Genomic DNA, 16588 nt, shown 5'->3' with positions numbered 1-16588 from the left:
TGCTGCAGGTCAGAGTCACTGAACTGCCCTCCACTATCTCAGCAGAGGGACTCACTGACACAGAGGGAAGCTTTGGAGCATCTGGTGATAACAACATTTCACAAACACAGTGTGAAGTTCACTATTTTAGATCCATCGTAAGTGATACAGAGTCAACCCCAACCACTTATACAGTATGTGTGCTGGAGGTACTTCCTACAGCTGCAGACTGTGTTGTTTCTTTATAACATGTAAATGTCTTAAACACACTTTTACAACCACTGTTGAGTGTTTTAGTTATTTGCTGATGTTTTCTACTCACACTGGACATCTAAGTCGAGAATAGTAGAGTTGATCTCTCTGTACTGATTCTCAGACTTGCAGTAGTAGATCCCACTGTCCATGGAGCTGATGGAGGTAAAATGATAGATGCCTTCTGGTCCTTGAAACAGTATTTGATTCTCTTTATACCAGGTATAATTAGCTGCTGGGTTAGCATCACTGCTGCAGGTCAGAGTCACTGAACTGCCCTCCACTATCTCAGCAGAGGGATTCACTGACACATTGGAGGTCTTTGGACCATCTGAAAGAAATTTATTCAAATAGATTTTTATGAATTTGGAAGAGGTCTTGTGATGAAAAATTAAGTTTGAATCATCTGAACAACAGTAATTAAAACTACGACATCTTCTGGTGCTGCTCAGTCAACTACAGCTGCAGACAGATTTAAACTATATTTTGCTTTTAAATAAAATGTCTGTGAGGGAATTAAGATGTTTTTACTCACATTTCACATTAATAAAAACATATTTAGATCTCGTATTTCCCAGCTCATTCTCAGCTGTGCAGTAATATTCACCAGAGTCAGAGGACTGGATAGAGCTGATGACAAGCTGTGGTTCTTTACTTAGAAGTGTTTTGTTCTTCTTGTACCAGGAATATTTAGCCACTGGGTTAGCATCACTGACACAGGTCAAAGACAGTGAACTGTTCTTCACTATTTCACCAGTGGGACTCATCAACACTGAAGGAACTACTGGAGCATCTGTAGGAGATAATGTGAACAAACCTTAATATGACAGTATGTTATTCACTGAATGTTACTCACTAATTATCATGCCAGAGTGTTAGCAAGGTCTCAATAATGTCTATAAACGCTATTAATCCTGTTTGCTTGTCCTGTTGCCAAGACAGCTTTAGCTTAGATGTAGTAGTTGTTGTTTAAATGTTATTGGCCAGCTTGCAGTCAACTTTCTTGTATTGTTCTACATGTAAAATTTATTAATTAATTTATATAGTGGGTGGCGATGGAGCAGCATTTGTTAACATATTTTGCAGGCTTCTTCACTGCATTTACTGTTACATTACTATGCTATGCTGGATTGATGAATGTAAATCCAATATTCTCTCTCTATTTAGCTGTTTTTGGTTCCACCAAGTCCTGACACAAATATCTTCAGCAGCTAATCCATATCACATCACATACAAATAGTGATGTAAGCAATTGTTCCAGTATAAATATTGAATATATCTGCTATTAGGTTTCTGCTAGATTACATTTTGTTTGTGAAATAGTGGAGTAAACTCACACACTGGAAGAGAGCGGTGATCTTTATAGGCACAGGAATAACTATCCGTAGGATCAATGTATCCTCTGTAAGAAGGAGATGTTTCATACATAATTTTATTTTCATTCTTGTACCAAACAAAAGAGGAACGAACACGAAGACAGCTGCTGTGACAAATCAGTTTTGGACCAGTAGAAGACCAGATCACCTGCACCTGTAAATCTGGATCTGTGAAGAATGAATAGGAATGTTACTGTCAATTACACACAGAGTTGCCTGTATAACTACAACCTAAAACACTGAAAATGTTCAGTGTTAATAATATGAACACACCATGCAAAATCTACCACTTTCCTATGAAGAGTTTAGTCTCTTATTTAATCACACAAATGGTCTATGTATATAAAACATACTGAACATAAAACCGCACACTCTTAACTGCAACTAACTTCTCGTCAGTGAGCTTACATTTGTTTAAAACTGCATTTTCATCTTATTTTGATAGTTTCCCTTGCGTTAAACCTCCCCTTTATCTTAAATACATCTACTTCAACATTCAATTGTGCTACATTAACTACATGATCAGTTTGTGTTCATCAGTACCTGTGACAGTCAGAGTTGTACCAGGTAAACTACTCCTCCATTCAAAGCTTCCTGCTGTGAATTTGAAGTGATACTCAGCTGAGTCGCTCTCTCTCAGGTCAGTGATTCTCAGAGTGGAGCGTCCTCTCTCTGTTTCAAGGACCTGAACACGACCTGCATACTGGGAGTCTTCACTAAGGTCCTCAGGCTGTGAGGGATTCTGCCACTGAAGACTACGTACAGGTCTGAACCAGAATCTAGATCTGATATATGTGTCATAACTGTTGTAAGTACAAGAAATGTCCACTGATGAGCCTTTGAAGGCACAGATGCTTCTGTCAGTGTAAGTCACTCTGTTGCAGGTTTGACGATAGACACCTGAAAATAAAATATTTTTGATTATTATTATAAAAACTATATGCCTCTCCTCACAGCTGGTTGTATTGCTGTGGAAGGGGTCGCTCATGTTAAAAGATACATGAAATCATGATACAGAACATCAACTAAAATGTTCACAACAGCGTCACATTATTAAAAGATTGTGGAGTGAACTCACACACTGAAGGAGAAGGAAAATCCGTATGTCCTGTAAGGGCACAGGAATAGCTGTCTGCAGAATAAAAGTAGTCTGAATAAGAAGGTGCTTCTTTGTCAATTTTCTGTCCATTCTTGTACCAGATGTAGGAGGTTTGATCAGATAGATGACAGCTGCTGTGACACTTAACCTGTGCCTGTATACAGTCTTTATACAGGCATGATTTCAACCTGCTCCACTGCACCTGCAAAACTGTTTGTAAAGAAACAAAATATAATTTTAGACTTTCAGTGTATACACATGATAATAAGCCAGGCCCGGCACCAGGATGAAGTGACTGAGGGGGCAGTTAAAAATGGCGAGGGGGCAAATATATACTTTTTATATATATATCAATACACAGGGCCCTTCACGGCGTGAAGCGCATGGCGCAGTTGCGTTTGGGGCGTCTCCAACTCCAATTTTGCTCGTTTGACGGCAGAAAAAAAGGTCTGTGTGCCGGGCACGTGGATCAAAAGGGTCGTACTTAGTCTGTGAATTAGTCATGGGTGTGTAGGGCATAACATGCAATACACCAATCAGCGTCATCTCCTGTTTAAAGCCAGGTGCGCTTGAACTTTGGCACATTGCCATTATAGCGTATGAACAGCGCATTATGAAAAACACCAGTTGACTGATTGAACTGCAGACTCACAGCAGAGAGGGGATATGGACAGAAGTGTGGACGTGATCAAAAAACCATCTCTGATCATGAAGCCTGTGATGCTATGCTGCTCTGCAGTTTATGAGAGAGCTCCAGTCTGTTAACAGACAGACGCTGTGTCCTCTATGAAACGTCTGGATCCTCACTGCACTGCGTTAATATAAACTATGATGTACGAGTCGTGGGTAACATCTCTCCCCTACAATTCTTTATTTTGTGTTTTATTGATGTATGAGTGTTTTCTTTAACGATTTAATTTCATGATTAGAGAGAGTGCTGTCGGTCATTTTAAACATCATGTGCGCAATAAAGTCGCAACAAACATCTAGGAGTATTTGAGCAGTAAAAAAAGACAAAACCTGAAGTTCTAAACTTTACATGACAGAGGAAACTCCAGAGGAAGCAGAATTCAACTTTTAGCTTCTGAAATAATTTAGACACTCTGATGGAGGACTGATCAGGAGGATGGCTGTTTTACTCCAAACAGTTTCTCTGGATGAACCTGGACTGTGTGAGAGCTTTTGGATTTGTAAAAGAACACAGAACATTATTAACTTTAGATCCTGACCGATCCTGTCGGCGTGTCAGGAGATTTTAATAATCAATGAAATTAGGCTGATGTGCCTCGTGCGTGTCACAGTAATGCGCCCCTAAAGTAGTAGTAAATAAAGGCCAGCAAAGCGCGTGCACGTTCACATGGAAATCTTTTTTGCTTTTTCATGAAGATCTTCAGTCTTTTGATCCAGAATGTCTTTTATAGTACGATCCAGGTCATTTTCAACAGTTTCTGGAATAGACTCGTGTGCCGGAGGTCTTCTTAAAAGATCAAGCTGTTTAGATACCAAAAACATTTTTTGTGCATACTCCATAGTCATCTAAGTTTATCTTGAACCAATAAGACTCTTTATAAAAGGCACAGCGATACTCAGGAGGGGGAGAAGAAAACCGCCAGAGTGTTTAAGCAACCTCTTCTTTTTCTTTGAAGCGCAAACCTTTAAATAAAATTTTTGATTCTGTGTCTTATTTAAAGGAATTTTACCTTTTAAAACATTGTAAGCTATTTCGCATAACGCTACCAAAAGGTCTGGTGATGCAGATTTAATAATATTCACTCTCTGAGATGGATAATTAAAACTTTCTCCTATTGTTAGGATAGTAGATAGGGTGACATCTATGTCAGCTTAAATCACATCCGAATGTCCAACGCTCATGTTGTGCAGTATAAAACAGGGGAAAAAAGACTTTGGCCCTGACATATTTTGTATAGCTAATAATTAAGATGTTGCAGGCAAAACACATGATCGGTCTAAGAAAGAAACACAGAAGACGACAACACAATAAGTAGATATACTCACACGGCAGAAGGATGAAACTGTTTGAAATGAATAGTCCTACAACTGTGTAAAATATATCTAAATATTACCTCTGAGCAGTATAGGCTTAAAACCTAAAGCCTTTCTAAATAATCAGACACTTGTTTTATTGATTCTCCCTGAAGTTCCCTATATAAAATTAAAACAAACAAACAAAAAAACCCCAGCATAATTTAGGATAATATGCGGCGCACAAGAAGAACCGTGACTGAGGATAATAAACACAAGCAGATATTCTGTATCTGCAAAAGAACACCTCAAAGGTGTTGGACCATTTAACCAGGAATCATAGTAATTACTTGTATGCTGTACAATTTATTCTCAAGATGAACAGGAGGACAAATTACATTTAAATTGAAGCCGTTTTCAATGCGTCAGTCGCGCAAATACTAGTGCATAGTTTCACACTATATTGTTATCACATGTTAGCTTCCTAATCGAGCCAAACGCTGGTATGGATGTGATGCGCTGTTTGTTCTGGAAAATATACTATTATAATATAAATAATACTATTTCATTATCGTTTACAACAAGTCACAAGTGAGTGGATTGTTTGCTTAACCTGAATACATGTTTAAACACAGATGTTGGTTTTCTCTCGGGGGAATCCATATTAGTACCGGTGTCATCTCATCTTGCGTATGTGTGTCCCCCTTCGGCCAGTGACGTCACTACTCAGGAGGAATGCCAAGGAAAATAACCACGCCCGCATTTGTAAACATCTTGTGAGAGCCATCTGTTTTGTGTTATATGACAGTTTAACCACTGAGTTAAATCTCGTTGTGTAGCTCCTCTGCCAGAGTTTGTCTCCTTTTCTTCTCGCAGTCAGTACGTATTAATATTAATTCCACTGACCAATTTTAGACAGTTGTAAGTGTTTGAAGGGATCAGATATGGCGCTTCTTCACATAGGCCACATTTCAAGTTGATTGTGATTTATAAAGGGAACAAGCTTACAAGGGTGCATATGCACGGTTTTATAAGTCTGATTTTTTTTTTTTTTTTTTTTTTTTTTTTTTTTGGCGTAGGCCTAAGACATTTTGTCTTTTGGACACACTTTTAGTGAGGTTTCTGAGCACGTTTATATAATTGAGACCCCTGTTCTACATCCACCACAGGTCTTTAGCCTACAGCCCCCTACTGCCATAGTTTTTAGAGTTTAAGACAAGAACGAAAAATACCACTAGCCTATTTCATTGTCAAGTCGCAAGCTATTTCTTTTAACTCCTAGGCTACAATTAAACAGCAGCAGGTAAATTTTGCCCATTGGTGGTTCTAGACTGGGGGGGGGGCATGAAATGCAACTGAGGGGGCAAAGCCCCCTTCTGCCCCCTCATGGCGCCGGGCCGTAATAAGCACATCACTTGTTGAGCGTTTGGAGCTAACTTACATGGTTTCCAACAAAAATGTTACCTGTGACAGACAGAGTGACTCCAGGTGAACCAGTAAATCTTCCATCTGGCTGGTTTGTTATGAACCTGAACTTGTACTCAGCTGAGTCGCTCTCTCTCAGGTCTGTGATTCTCATAGTGCAGTCTTTTTTATCACAGTGATACTCCACACGACCTGCATACTTTGAGTCTGTTCTCAGATCCACCGGTTCTTTATCCTGGAATTTAGTAAACCAGAATGTTTCCTCAAATTTAGTATCACGGCCATTTATTCTGGATGGGTATGTGTAGGTACATCTTATTTCCACTGTTGATCCTTTTAAGGCACAGATCTGAGTAGAGGTGTAAGTCACTCTCCAGCCATCCTGACCCTGTACCACTGTAACACAGAGCACATCAGAAACTACAATCAGACTGATAACAACATTAAAGAGGTGGTATTATGCTCATTTACAGGTTCAAAATCCTATTTAAGGGTTGTAACCGAACAGGTTTACACTGCTTAATAAAAAAATAAAAAAAACACCATATATTTTTTCGTACTGCACATTGCTGCAGCTCCTCTTTTCAGACTGTGTTGAACACTTCGTTTTAGCTATGGAGTGATACATCTTGTCTCTAAATGATCTTTGTTGGCACATGGGCAGTTCTTAGTTAAGGACTACTAGCCAATTAGAAGCAGAGAAGGGCTGGCCAATGAGAAGCCGGTAAACAGCTTTGATTCAGCATTAAGCTAACTGTTGCCGACCAGCTTGGCAACATAGACTGGAGCAAGAGTTTCAGAGTGGTGAGTTATTAATCTGTAACAAAAGTATCTTTCATCCATAAAGTTTTAACTGAGCTCTGTCTCTACATCACAGTAACAACTTTATGTCCATTGACTGCCTGGAGGGTAGCTAGTGTTTGGAAGAGAGAGGAAGTGTGTGCTGCAGCTCAGTGTTTTTCGGAGTAGCCGCTTGCCGAGCGTTATGAGGCGCATTTACAGGCGCTGAATACACAGCTATGACAATAATAAACATAAGCCAAGAAGGTGTGACAGTGAGACCACAAAATAAATAGGCTTTTAGAGGAATGTCTGAGAAGTGAACTGTATTTTATTAAATCAACATGTATTTTCCATGAACATCATGAACATCAGTGGACCAGAAGTAGTAGTCCTCATGTGCAGTATTTCAGCATGTTAGGCCTACTTTATTTTGTAAATGTTTTCTTGTCAGAACTGTAGTTGAGTACTCGTGCAGCACTGAGTAGCTGCTACAGTACGAAGAGGACTGATCAAAGTTGAGACTGAATATGAGCTCACTCTAATAAGCTCCTGTTCTTGCTGCTGTCACTTTGTTGGTCATTCTGGAAAATATCCTTTCCGTGTAACAGTTGATGCTGAGATGCTGATGATGTGGCTGTTGATGGACAGGATGAAAAATTGCTAATGAACTTGAGTAATTGTAAAGTGTGGTGTGAACACAGATTTTGGCAAAAATATTGTTTGCAGTAAAACCATCCAAACAATGAAACCACACATAAATAACCTATCTACAAACATTTCTCTATTTTAAACAGTTTATATGATTGGTCAGTATATTTATTTCTGTATTTATATTTTCAGTTTTTATTCAGTCTGTTGTTAATGAAGGATGCAATTCTATAGATTGGTTAAGCATGTTTGTATATTTCATATTTCATAATTAAATGTGTATCTCTTACATTGTAACAATATTCCTTAACAAATAGGCTTCATATGAAATCCAGAGTAATCAGTCAGAAAATTTGCTGCCGCCACCGTTATTTCAACTCAACTCTCTGCCAAGAGACTCACCCTTATCTGACTCCGGTTGGCTCTGAACCTGACGGTATTAATAAAAACCTACAATGGCAGTGAGTATTACCCAATCAGGGGTAGAAAAGGACAAGTCTTCACAGAATGCGGGTGCGATGATTTGCATGACAACTTGGAAATATGTGTCCTGTATTGATTCAAAACGGGACTTAGTTTTCTTACTTAGTTCTCTACGGGACAATTGCGTATTTTAAGGGATGGGTGGCAACCCTACTTTAGTTATAGTGTTTACAGCTAACAGCTGATGAGCGTTGTGCTCCACTTCAGTGCCCTGACAGGGTTCTAAATTACCTCCAAGGTAGTCTCCTCTCCAAAACAAACAACCCAGCCATTAAAACACAGCCACATAGCAACTTTAGCGTTAGCCCTTTGGTGCCAACGTTTGTAAAAGGCTAATTTTCTACAATACAGGCACATGGAAACAAAAGTTTTGATGTGTAAGGTTATAGAAAAAAACATGGTTACGGTTAAGAATAAGGCAAACATCAGGTCTGTGACTGTGTCTCCTCCATACATGCTTATTATCAGGAAATGTATATATTTTTTAACAAGTAGCCTACATATGTACACAACCAAAAGCAGTTCAATACAACCGTTTCGTGTGCAAGCCTTAATCAGGTGGTCTGATTATTGCAGGCATTATTAGTGATGTGGTGCGAAGGGGCTCCCTTGGCTCAAAGGACACGACAGGGTCCATGAGCAATGTGTGTGAAGCCTCACTGTAGATTTGCATCTTAGTGCCCAGAGAAGGCCCCGTTTATACACCCTCCTATCATATTTATTTCATTTCAATGCTCCATTTTGTGTGTTTTATTTTTCTCCATGAGATGGAGTTGGATGTGAGCATAAAAGAAAAATTGTTGCATCATTCACACTACATTTATTTTGTTCTTAAATGTATCTATTTAAAAGGGACATTTAGTATCTGCATTAAACCAGGGCATATCGTTTGAAGAGACAGTGGAAGAACAGGAGTGCATCGAAACTTTAAAGCTCATGAGATGAAGGAACAGAAAATGTATTATTAGAAAAGTGCGTAATGGAAGAAATGTGTCTGTTTTGTTTGTTTCCTGTAAGTGGTCAGGTGAACAGTGTGAAACTAAAGAGAAATGCAGAACACGGATGTGAAACTCAGTATGCCAGTATGTTGGTAATATAATGTGTAATACTGGCACATTTAGGTCAGAACACTATCATGTTAACTGGGCTCATTAGGTTAAGTACACATGTAAAATGATAGTGAAATGTTAATGTCAGCGTAGAGTATTCTCTTTTCAAAATGAGCACTCCACCATTTTTAAGCCTTATTCGCATAATGCAACAATATTCAATATAACTATACTCTACACAAACACATAGCTGTACATTTAAAAAAGACTCCACTCTCTTCCTCCTTTTATTGGCATTGGTTGTTTTTTTTGTTTTCTTAATATTTGGCCTGATATTAGTACATATAAAACCCAGCTGGCTTATTAGTTTCTGTTAGCTGGGAAAATGTACATTCAGTCAAACCAACTGAGCAGAACCGAGACTCTGTTTGTTTGTTTCTTAGACTGACTATTTTAAACTTTCTATATCCTAAGATACAGACGGAACATAACTGAAATAAGATCCATTTTTTGATTACAATTTTATAGTAAGCAATTGGCTGCCGTTGCTGAGTTTTAATGGTAAATATAATATCGTATAACAAGATGATCAATTCTATGGGTGTTCCAGGGACCAATTCCTGGTAATCACTCAATAAATTTAGGTTAAACCTACTTCCCTCGATGTCCTTTAACTAAAATTAGCATGCTAAATACCCTAAAATGTAAATGTAGATATGCAGTACCTGACACAGAGATGAGGAAGACAAGAAACCCTCTCGCTCCTGCTGTTAAACACATAGCTGCTTGGTTGATCTGTCTGTCTGTTAAAACATATCACAAAGATACATTGCACGAGACATATTGTGCAGTCTTTCAGTTATTCAAATCAATAAACAGATGTGCTTAAGAAAGTTGTCTTACTCAGTTGAGGTTACCACAGTTGTGTGAGTCAGTTGATTCCAGCCGGCCTGGCTTCCTTCCTCTATGTTATTAACATACATAAACAGATGAATGCCTGTACATCTCCAAAAGAACAAATTACTTTCCATTGTTTTTTAAAATATGCATGAACGTCCTAATGTACTGTAGATATTCGGCCTCCACGTCACAGCACCCTACTTAAAAAAGGATAAATTTCCATCAAAAGAATAAAATGAAGATATGCTTTCACCTGATTTCACAATTCAGTTTATGAGCAGATAAATGTGGGATATTTCAAGCTAGTAGTGTCAGCTTCCTCATTTGTCTGTCACTGAGATCAACAGAGGCTCTAACAACCACAGCTGGCTGCTCAATTGATCTCCTGAAAATATGCATGCAATGCAATTGAAAGATCATTCTTGGCATTGGAAAGCACTGCTGTCTAAAGGTCCACTTATCCAGAGTTGTTTTTAGGTCCCAAGGATGTCCAGGGTTTACCGGGAGTATTACGTTTGTCACGGCTGTCGCTGTCACCCTTGTGTTTCCTCTTTTCCCTGTCTCACCTCTACCAAGTAGGCTGTGTCCCTGGGGAATGAAGACCCGCCTACTTCCTGGTTTCTGGGGTGCTGACATCTGTACCGCCCATTGGTTCCTCTGTATTCCACTCAACCAATGGCTCATCACCACGTTAATTACCTCCGGCTCATAAGGAGAGTCCAGCTGTTGCTCCAGGCAGCTTGTCACCGCCTGTTGACTTGTGTGCTGCTGGTATTGACTGCATAGCCTGTCTGTTGTACTTTGTGTGTAGTGGAACTATCCACCTTCAGTGCCTATTAGCTGTACATTGTGTTTAGGTAAACATTTTGCATACCTTTGAATGTTAGCTCCACATTTGAGTGCAGTGGAGAAGTTCACTTATTGTTCTGTTTGCTATTTTGTTAGTTTCACCAGGTGGAGTGGGTGCTGTGCTCTTTGTGTTTTTTTTTTTTTTGTAGTAAGATTCAACCCTGTTTAAAACGGTAGATAGGTGTAGGCCTCTTTTGAGGACCTTTTTATTTTAACTTGGTTTGTTATTTTCGCAGCACCCTCGTCCACCCTCCTTTTGTTCTTTTTGTTACCTGTCTACATCTCATGTTACCAATAAACGTTACCTTGTTTAAGATCTACCAGTTGTGCCTATATGTTTATGGCCCCCACACCCCTAGACCAACAGGGGGGTCGTAACATATATGGGGGCTCGTCCGGGATCTCCTTCTAGAGGAATCCCAATTGGCATTAACTGGTTCTTGGTAACAGTTGAGTGACTAGCTTGACGGTAACGAGGTACAGCTTGCCTGATTCAGGGAATCATGGCCGCTGCACGTTTTGAGATTGAGGCCTTTCTAAAACAGCCCTCAGTAGAGAAATTTGAGCTGTGTCGGAAAGACGAGTTGCTCCAGTTAGCAGCCCACTTTAGCATCTCGGTTCCCAAAACCATTCTTAAAAAGGAGTTGAAGCCTATGCTATGGTTAGCATTAGTTGAGAGGGGGATACTTGTAGTGCCAGAACCGCCCGAGAAAGAGCCCAGGTTCCCAGTTGCTGGTTCAGCTACCAAAGGGGAGGTCACGCCTACCCCTGACAATGCCACGGACGTACCGGACTCAGACAAAGTAGGTGAAAGGCCGGCAACGCCGTTCACGCTGCCCAGGTTTGATCCGTCCTCTGCCAGCAGTGCTCGATCGCTAGGAGAAGCGCGGCTCAAGGTACGCCTTGCCCGTCTCCAGTATGAAGCACAGGACAGAGAACGTCAGAGGCAACTCCAACTCGAAGTGAGGAGAATGGAGATTGAGGCTGACCAGGTGGTGAGACTGCGGAAGTTGGAGCTAGAAAGCGCCAACGCAGCTATGGCTGGTGGGGCTGCGGGTTCTGGTGGTACAACTTCTCCCCCCTACTCATCCAAATTGGACTCGGTAAGTCCCGGATTTGATGTCGGCAAAAATATTGCTTTGGTGCCGTTGTTCCGAGAGGCTGAAGTGGACTCTTACTTCCAAGTTTTTGAGCGAATAGCTTTAGCATTAAAATGGCCGCTTGAGGTTTGGTCGTTGTTGTTGCAGTGTAAGCTACAGGGAAAAGCTCAGGAGGCTATAGCTGCTCTTTCTATAAAGGACAGTGCAGATTATGAAACAGTTAAGTCAGCAATTTTGCGAATTTATGAGTTAGTGCCCGAAGCTTACAGACAAAAGTTTCGGTCACATAAGAAGCCGGCTACGCAAAGTTACACAGAGTTTGCCCGAGAGAAAACAATTCTCTTTGATCGGTGGCTTGCGTCATCTAATGTAGCTGAGTTCAGTTCACTTAGAGAACTTTGTTTAATAGAGGAGCTTAAACGCTGCCTACCCGAACGCATAGTGATGTACTTAAATGAACAAAAGGTGTTAACATTATCTGCTGCAGCTACATTAGCAGATGAGTATATGCTGATTCACAAACCAGCGTTTCCTCAGGTTGTAGACAGTGCCCGTCGCGTAAACCTACCTCGGACTAATCCTCCTAGGAATCCCAGTCCGAAGGAAGAAGAGCGTCAGTGTTATTACTGTCATAAGAGGGGACATGTTATTGCGGATTGTGTGATCTTGAAACGCAAAGACCGGTCCTCTTCGCATGGGTCTCAGCCCAAGGGTGTTGGGTTAATTAACAATCTACCAAGCCCTCAGTTAAACTGTGACAACCAAAGTGAGGTTGACCCCTGTTTTCGTCCATTTGTACTAAAAGCACTGATTTCGCTTACAGGATTGCCAACAGACCAGCAGTCTGTTAAAGTGTTACGGGACACCGCTTGTTCCCAATCGGTTGTGTTAGCTTCCGTGCTACCCTTTTCAGTTGAGTCCGCCTGTGGATTTGGGTCCGTCTTAAGGGGCATTGAAATGGGATTTGCGCCTCGCCCTGTGCATAAGGTGCACATTCAGTCCGACCTAGTCAGTGGTTTTTTCCCAGTAGCAGTGTGTGATGAGCTTCCCATACAGGGTGTTGTGTTGCTCATGGGAAATGACATAGCCGGGGGTAAAGTGACTCCAACGTTGGAAGTCTTGGATGCACCAGGAGACCCTGCCTGCAGCGCAGAGTTGCCCACGGTATTTCCAGCCTGCATCGTCACTCGTGCGCGGGCTCGCCAGATGACATGTGATGATGGGTCAGATATTTCGCTAGCTGATACAGTGTTTTGTAAGCCTTTGCAGATAGCTGATTCAACTCCCGTCAAGGAACCTATGGAGAGTGCGGTGGAACCGTCCTCTTCCTCCCCACCACTGCCAGCTACAAGAGAACGCTTGGCTGTGGCTCAGAGAGAGGATCCAACCTTACAGGCCTGCTTCAGGAATGTGGTGAGTGACAGCAACGCAGCAAGTGGTGAAAAAGTAGTGTATTACTTAGAAAATGGTGTGTTAATGCGGAGATGGTCCCCAGGTGTAGCTTTTGATGCGGATTGGCAACGCATGTATCAGATTGTAGTGCCTTCAGTTTACAGACAGCATGTCTTATCTGTCGCCCACGAAAGTAAATGGTCAGCGCACTTAGGAGTCACTAAGACTTATCAGTCAGTGTTGAGACATTTCTTCTGGCCTGGGTTGAAGACAGATACAGCTAAGTTTTGCCGTAGTTGTCATGTATGTCAGGTGACAGGAAAGCCTAACCAAAAACTTTCCCCAGTCCCTCTACATCCCATACCTGTGATTGAAGCACCTTTTGGCAGAGTGATTATCGACTGCGTAGGGCCGTTGCCACGTACGAAAAACGGTAACCAGTATCTGTTTACAATCATGTGTGCGGCTACTCGCTTCCCTGAGGCTGTCCCCCTCCGAAACATCACTGCAAGGAGCATAGTTAGGGCTCTAACTAAATTCTTTTCAACTTTTGGTTTACCTCAGGTAGTACAGTCAGACCAAGGCTCTAATTTCCAGTCCCGACTGTTTAAACAGGTACTAGGGACACTAAATGTGCGTCATATTGTTTCATCTGCTTACCATCCTGAGTCACAGGGTGCGCTAGAACGATGGCACCAGACGTTAAAGTCTATGCTTAGGAAACATTGCCATGACAATGGCACTGACTGGGATGAGAGCATCCCCTTCGTTTTGTTCGCTGCACGCGACGCTGTACAGGAATCATTAGGATTCAGCCCTGCCCAGCTTGTGTTTGGACACACTCTCCGTGGTCCTCTGCAAACATTGCATGACCAGTTTCTGTCGTTGCAGTCCGTTCCTGCACAAAACATGCTCGATTATGTAAGTCACTTCCGCGAGCGACTGCACAGAGCTAATGCACTTGCTAAGCACAAGTTGACTACCGCACAAATCGTGATGAAACGGAACTACGATCGTTCCACTGTAGAACGTGACTTTAGTCTAGGAGATAAGGTCTTGGCATTACTTCCGGTACCAGGTACCACGTTGTCCGCCAAATTTTCAGGGCCCTATGAGGTTCACAAAAGACTCAGTGACACAGATTATGTGATAAGCACTCCTGATCGGCGTAGGAAAACCCGCGTTTGTCACATTAACATGCTAAAACTCTATCATGTTAGGGAAAAGGACTCAGACTCTCAGGGTACTGCTGTGGGGTTCAAACCAGACACAACTGGTGCAAAACCTCGGCCTGGAGTGGTAGCTGTAGTTGCGACTGACCCTACGCCTGTACCAGACGTCGACGATTTGCGGCCGCGTTGTCCCGTCTACCCAGGTTCTCGTCTCCCCAATTCAGAGGCGATTGAGGAGTTGCCTACCTGCTTACCACATCTATCCCCTGCTCAAAGGCAGGATGTGATAGGTTTAGTTACTCAGTTTCCGAGTTTGTTCAGTGATGTTCCAGGTAGGACCAAAGTGTTAAAACATGATGTCGAACTTACCAACCCGCGACCCATTAAGCAGCACCCGTACCGCGCAAATGTAATGAAGCGTGATGTAATGAAAGGAGAAGTAGAGTACCTCCTTCAGCATGGCCTCGCCAAGCCTAGCTCCAGTCCGTGGAGTTCACCCTGTCTTGTAGAAAGCAAGGCTGATGGTTCACCGAGATTTATCACCGACTTTAGGAAAGTTAATGCGGTCACAGTGCGTGATTCGTATCCCTTACCTCGGATGGAGGATTGCGTTGATACCCTTGGTACTGCCGTGTTTGTGAGCAAACTAGATCTCTTAAAAGGATACTGGCAGGTCCCTCTTACTGAACGTGCATCTGAGGTTGCAGCCTTTGTGACTCCCGATGACTTTTTACAGTACACTGTAATGCCCTTTGGAATGTGTAACGCTCCCGCTACTTTCCAGCGGTTAGTTAACAGTGTTAGCCGGTGTTAAGAATTGTAATGCTTACCTAGACGATCTCATTGTCTACTCAGATATGTGGGAGAGTCACATGTCCACCCTCTCCGAAGTGTTTTCTCGCCTTGCTGAAGCCGACCTTACCATAAATCTTGCTAAGTGTGAATTTGGGAAGGCCACTTTGACCTATTTAGGCCGTCAAGTCGGTCAAGGTCAAGTTCGGCCAGTAGAGGCAAAAGTGGAAGCTATTGCCTCGAGTCCAGTTCCAACCACTCGTAAGGCGTTGCGCTCGTTCCTCGGCCTAGCTGGTTACTACCGAGCTTTTTGTAGGAACTTCTCATCCGTGGTCGAACCGTTAACTAGGTTGCTTAGCCCTAAAGTAGACTTTGTGTGGTCCCCAGAATGTCAACTCGCGTTCGATAGTGCTAAGTCTCTCCTCTGCCACTCTCCCGTCCTGGCTGCCCCCGACTTGTCCAAGCCTTTCAAGCTGGAGGTGGATGCCAGTGCCGTGGGAGCTGGTGCTGTGCTTTTGCAGGAAGATGTAGAGGGCATAGACCATCCTGTATGTTACTTCTCAAAGAAGTATAACCGCCATCAGCTTAACGATACCATCGAAAAAGAGACCCTTGCTTTGTTGTTGGCCTTACAGCATTTTGAGGTCTATGTTGGCTCCACCTCTCTGCCCGTGGTAGTTTACACAGACCACAACCCACTTGTGTTCTTAGCCCGTATGTACAACCATAACCAGAGGCTCATGAGGTGGGCGTTGATTGTACAAGAATACAATCTGGAGATACGGCACAAGAAAGGTTCAGAGAACATTATTGCAGATGCCTTGTCTAGGCTGCAATCATAATAGGGAAAAGAAAGTAGTTAGGTCTAAACTGGTTAATTCCCAAACTGGGGAGTTTGTGTTTATGGGGGGGAGTGTCACGGCTGTCGCTGTCACCCTTGTGTTTCCTCTTTTCCCTGTCTCACCTCTACCAAGTAGGCTGTGTCCCTGGGGAATGAAGACCCGCCTACTTCCTGGTTTCTGGGGTGCTGACATCTGTACCGCCCATTGGTTCCTCTGTTTTCCACTCAACCAATGGCTCATCACCACGTTAATTACCTCCGGCTCATAAGGAGAGTCCAGCTGTTGCTCCAGGCAGCTTGTCACCGCCTGTTGACTTGTGTGCCGCTGGTATTGACTGCATAGCCTGTCTGTTGTACTTTGTGTGTAGTGGAACTATCCACCTTCAGTGCCTATTAGCTGTACATTGTGTTTAGGTAAACATTTTGCATACCTTTGAATGTTAGCTCCACATTTGAGTGCAGTGG

The 16588-nt window shown here is 42.3% G+C and overlaps 1 protein-coding gene across 1 annotated transcript; it reads right to left on the bottom strand.

Moving 5' to 3' along the window:
- Positions 1–293: 293 nt before the first annotated feature.
- On the bottom strand, positions 294–10631 carry LOC119891811. Its single transcript, XM_038703741.1, has 6 exons — positions 9981–10631; positions 9803–9880; positions 6154–6510; positions 2686–2916; positions 2220–2507; positions 294–421 (listed from the first exon to the last, which is right to left on the bottom strand). Exons 2-6 carry the CDS (start codon positions 9855–9857, stop codon positions 294–296), a joined length of 1059 nt encoding a protein of 352 aa, XP_038559669.1. The 5' UTR covers positions 9858–9880; positions 9981–10631.
- Positions 10632–16588: the final 5957 nt, after the last annotated feature.

This window comes from Micropterus salmoides, unplaced genomic scaffold (assembly GCF_014851395.1).
Source record: "Micropterus salmoides isolate LMB-PRFRI ecotype aquatic unplaced genomic scaffold, ASM1485139v1 Ms_hic_scaffold_1, whole genome shotgun sequence".
Classification (NCBI taxonomy): domain Eukaryota; kingdom Metazoa; phylum Chordata; class Actinopteri; order Centrarchiformes; family Centrarchidae; genus Micropterus; species Micropterus salmoides.
The sequence above is the reverse complement of the archived record's forward strand: the minus strand, read 5'-3'. Positions and strand labels throughout refer to the sequence as shown.

Bases quoted from the DNA above. Each gene is read 5' to 3' on its own strand.
- LOC119891811 (XM_038703741.1), bottom strand. From the start codon at position 9,857: ATGTGTTTAACAGCAGGAGCGAGAGGGTTTCTTGTCTTCCTCATCTCT. The intron at 2,917-6,153 runs GTAACATTTTTG...CTTTACAAACAG, and splicing joins AGTCACTCTGTCTGTCACAG to TTTTGCAGGTGCAGTGGAGC. The intron at 422-2,219 runs ACTTCAAATTCA...TACTGTTTCAAG, and splicing joins GAGCGACTCAGCTGAGTATC to GACCAGAAGGCATCTATCAT.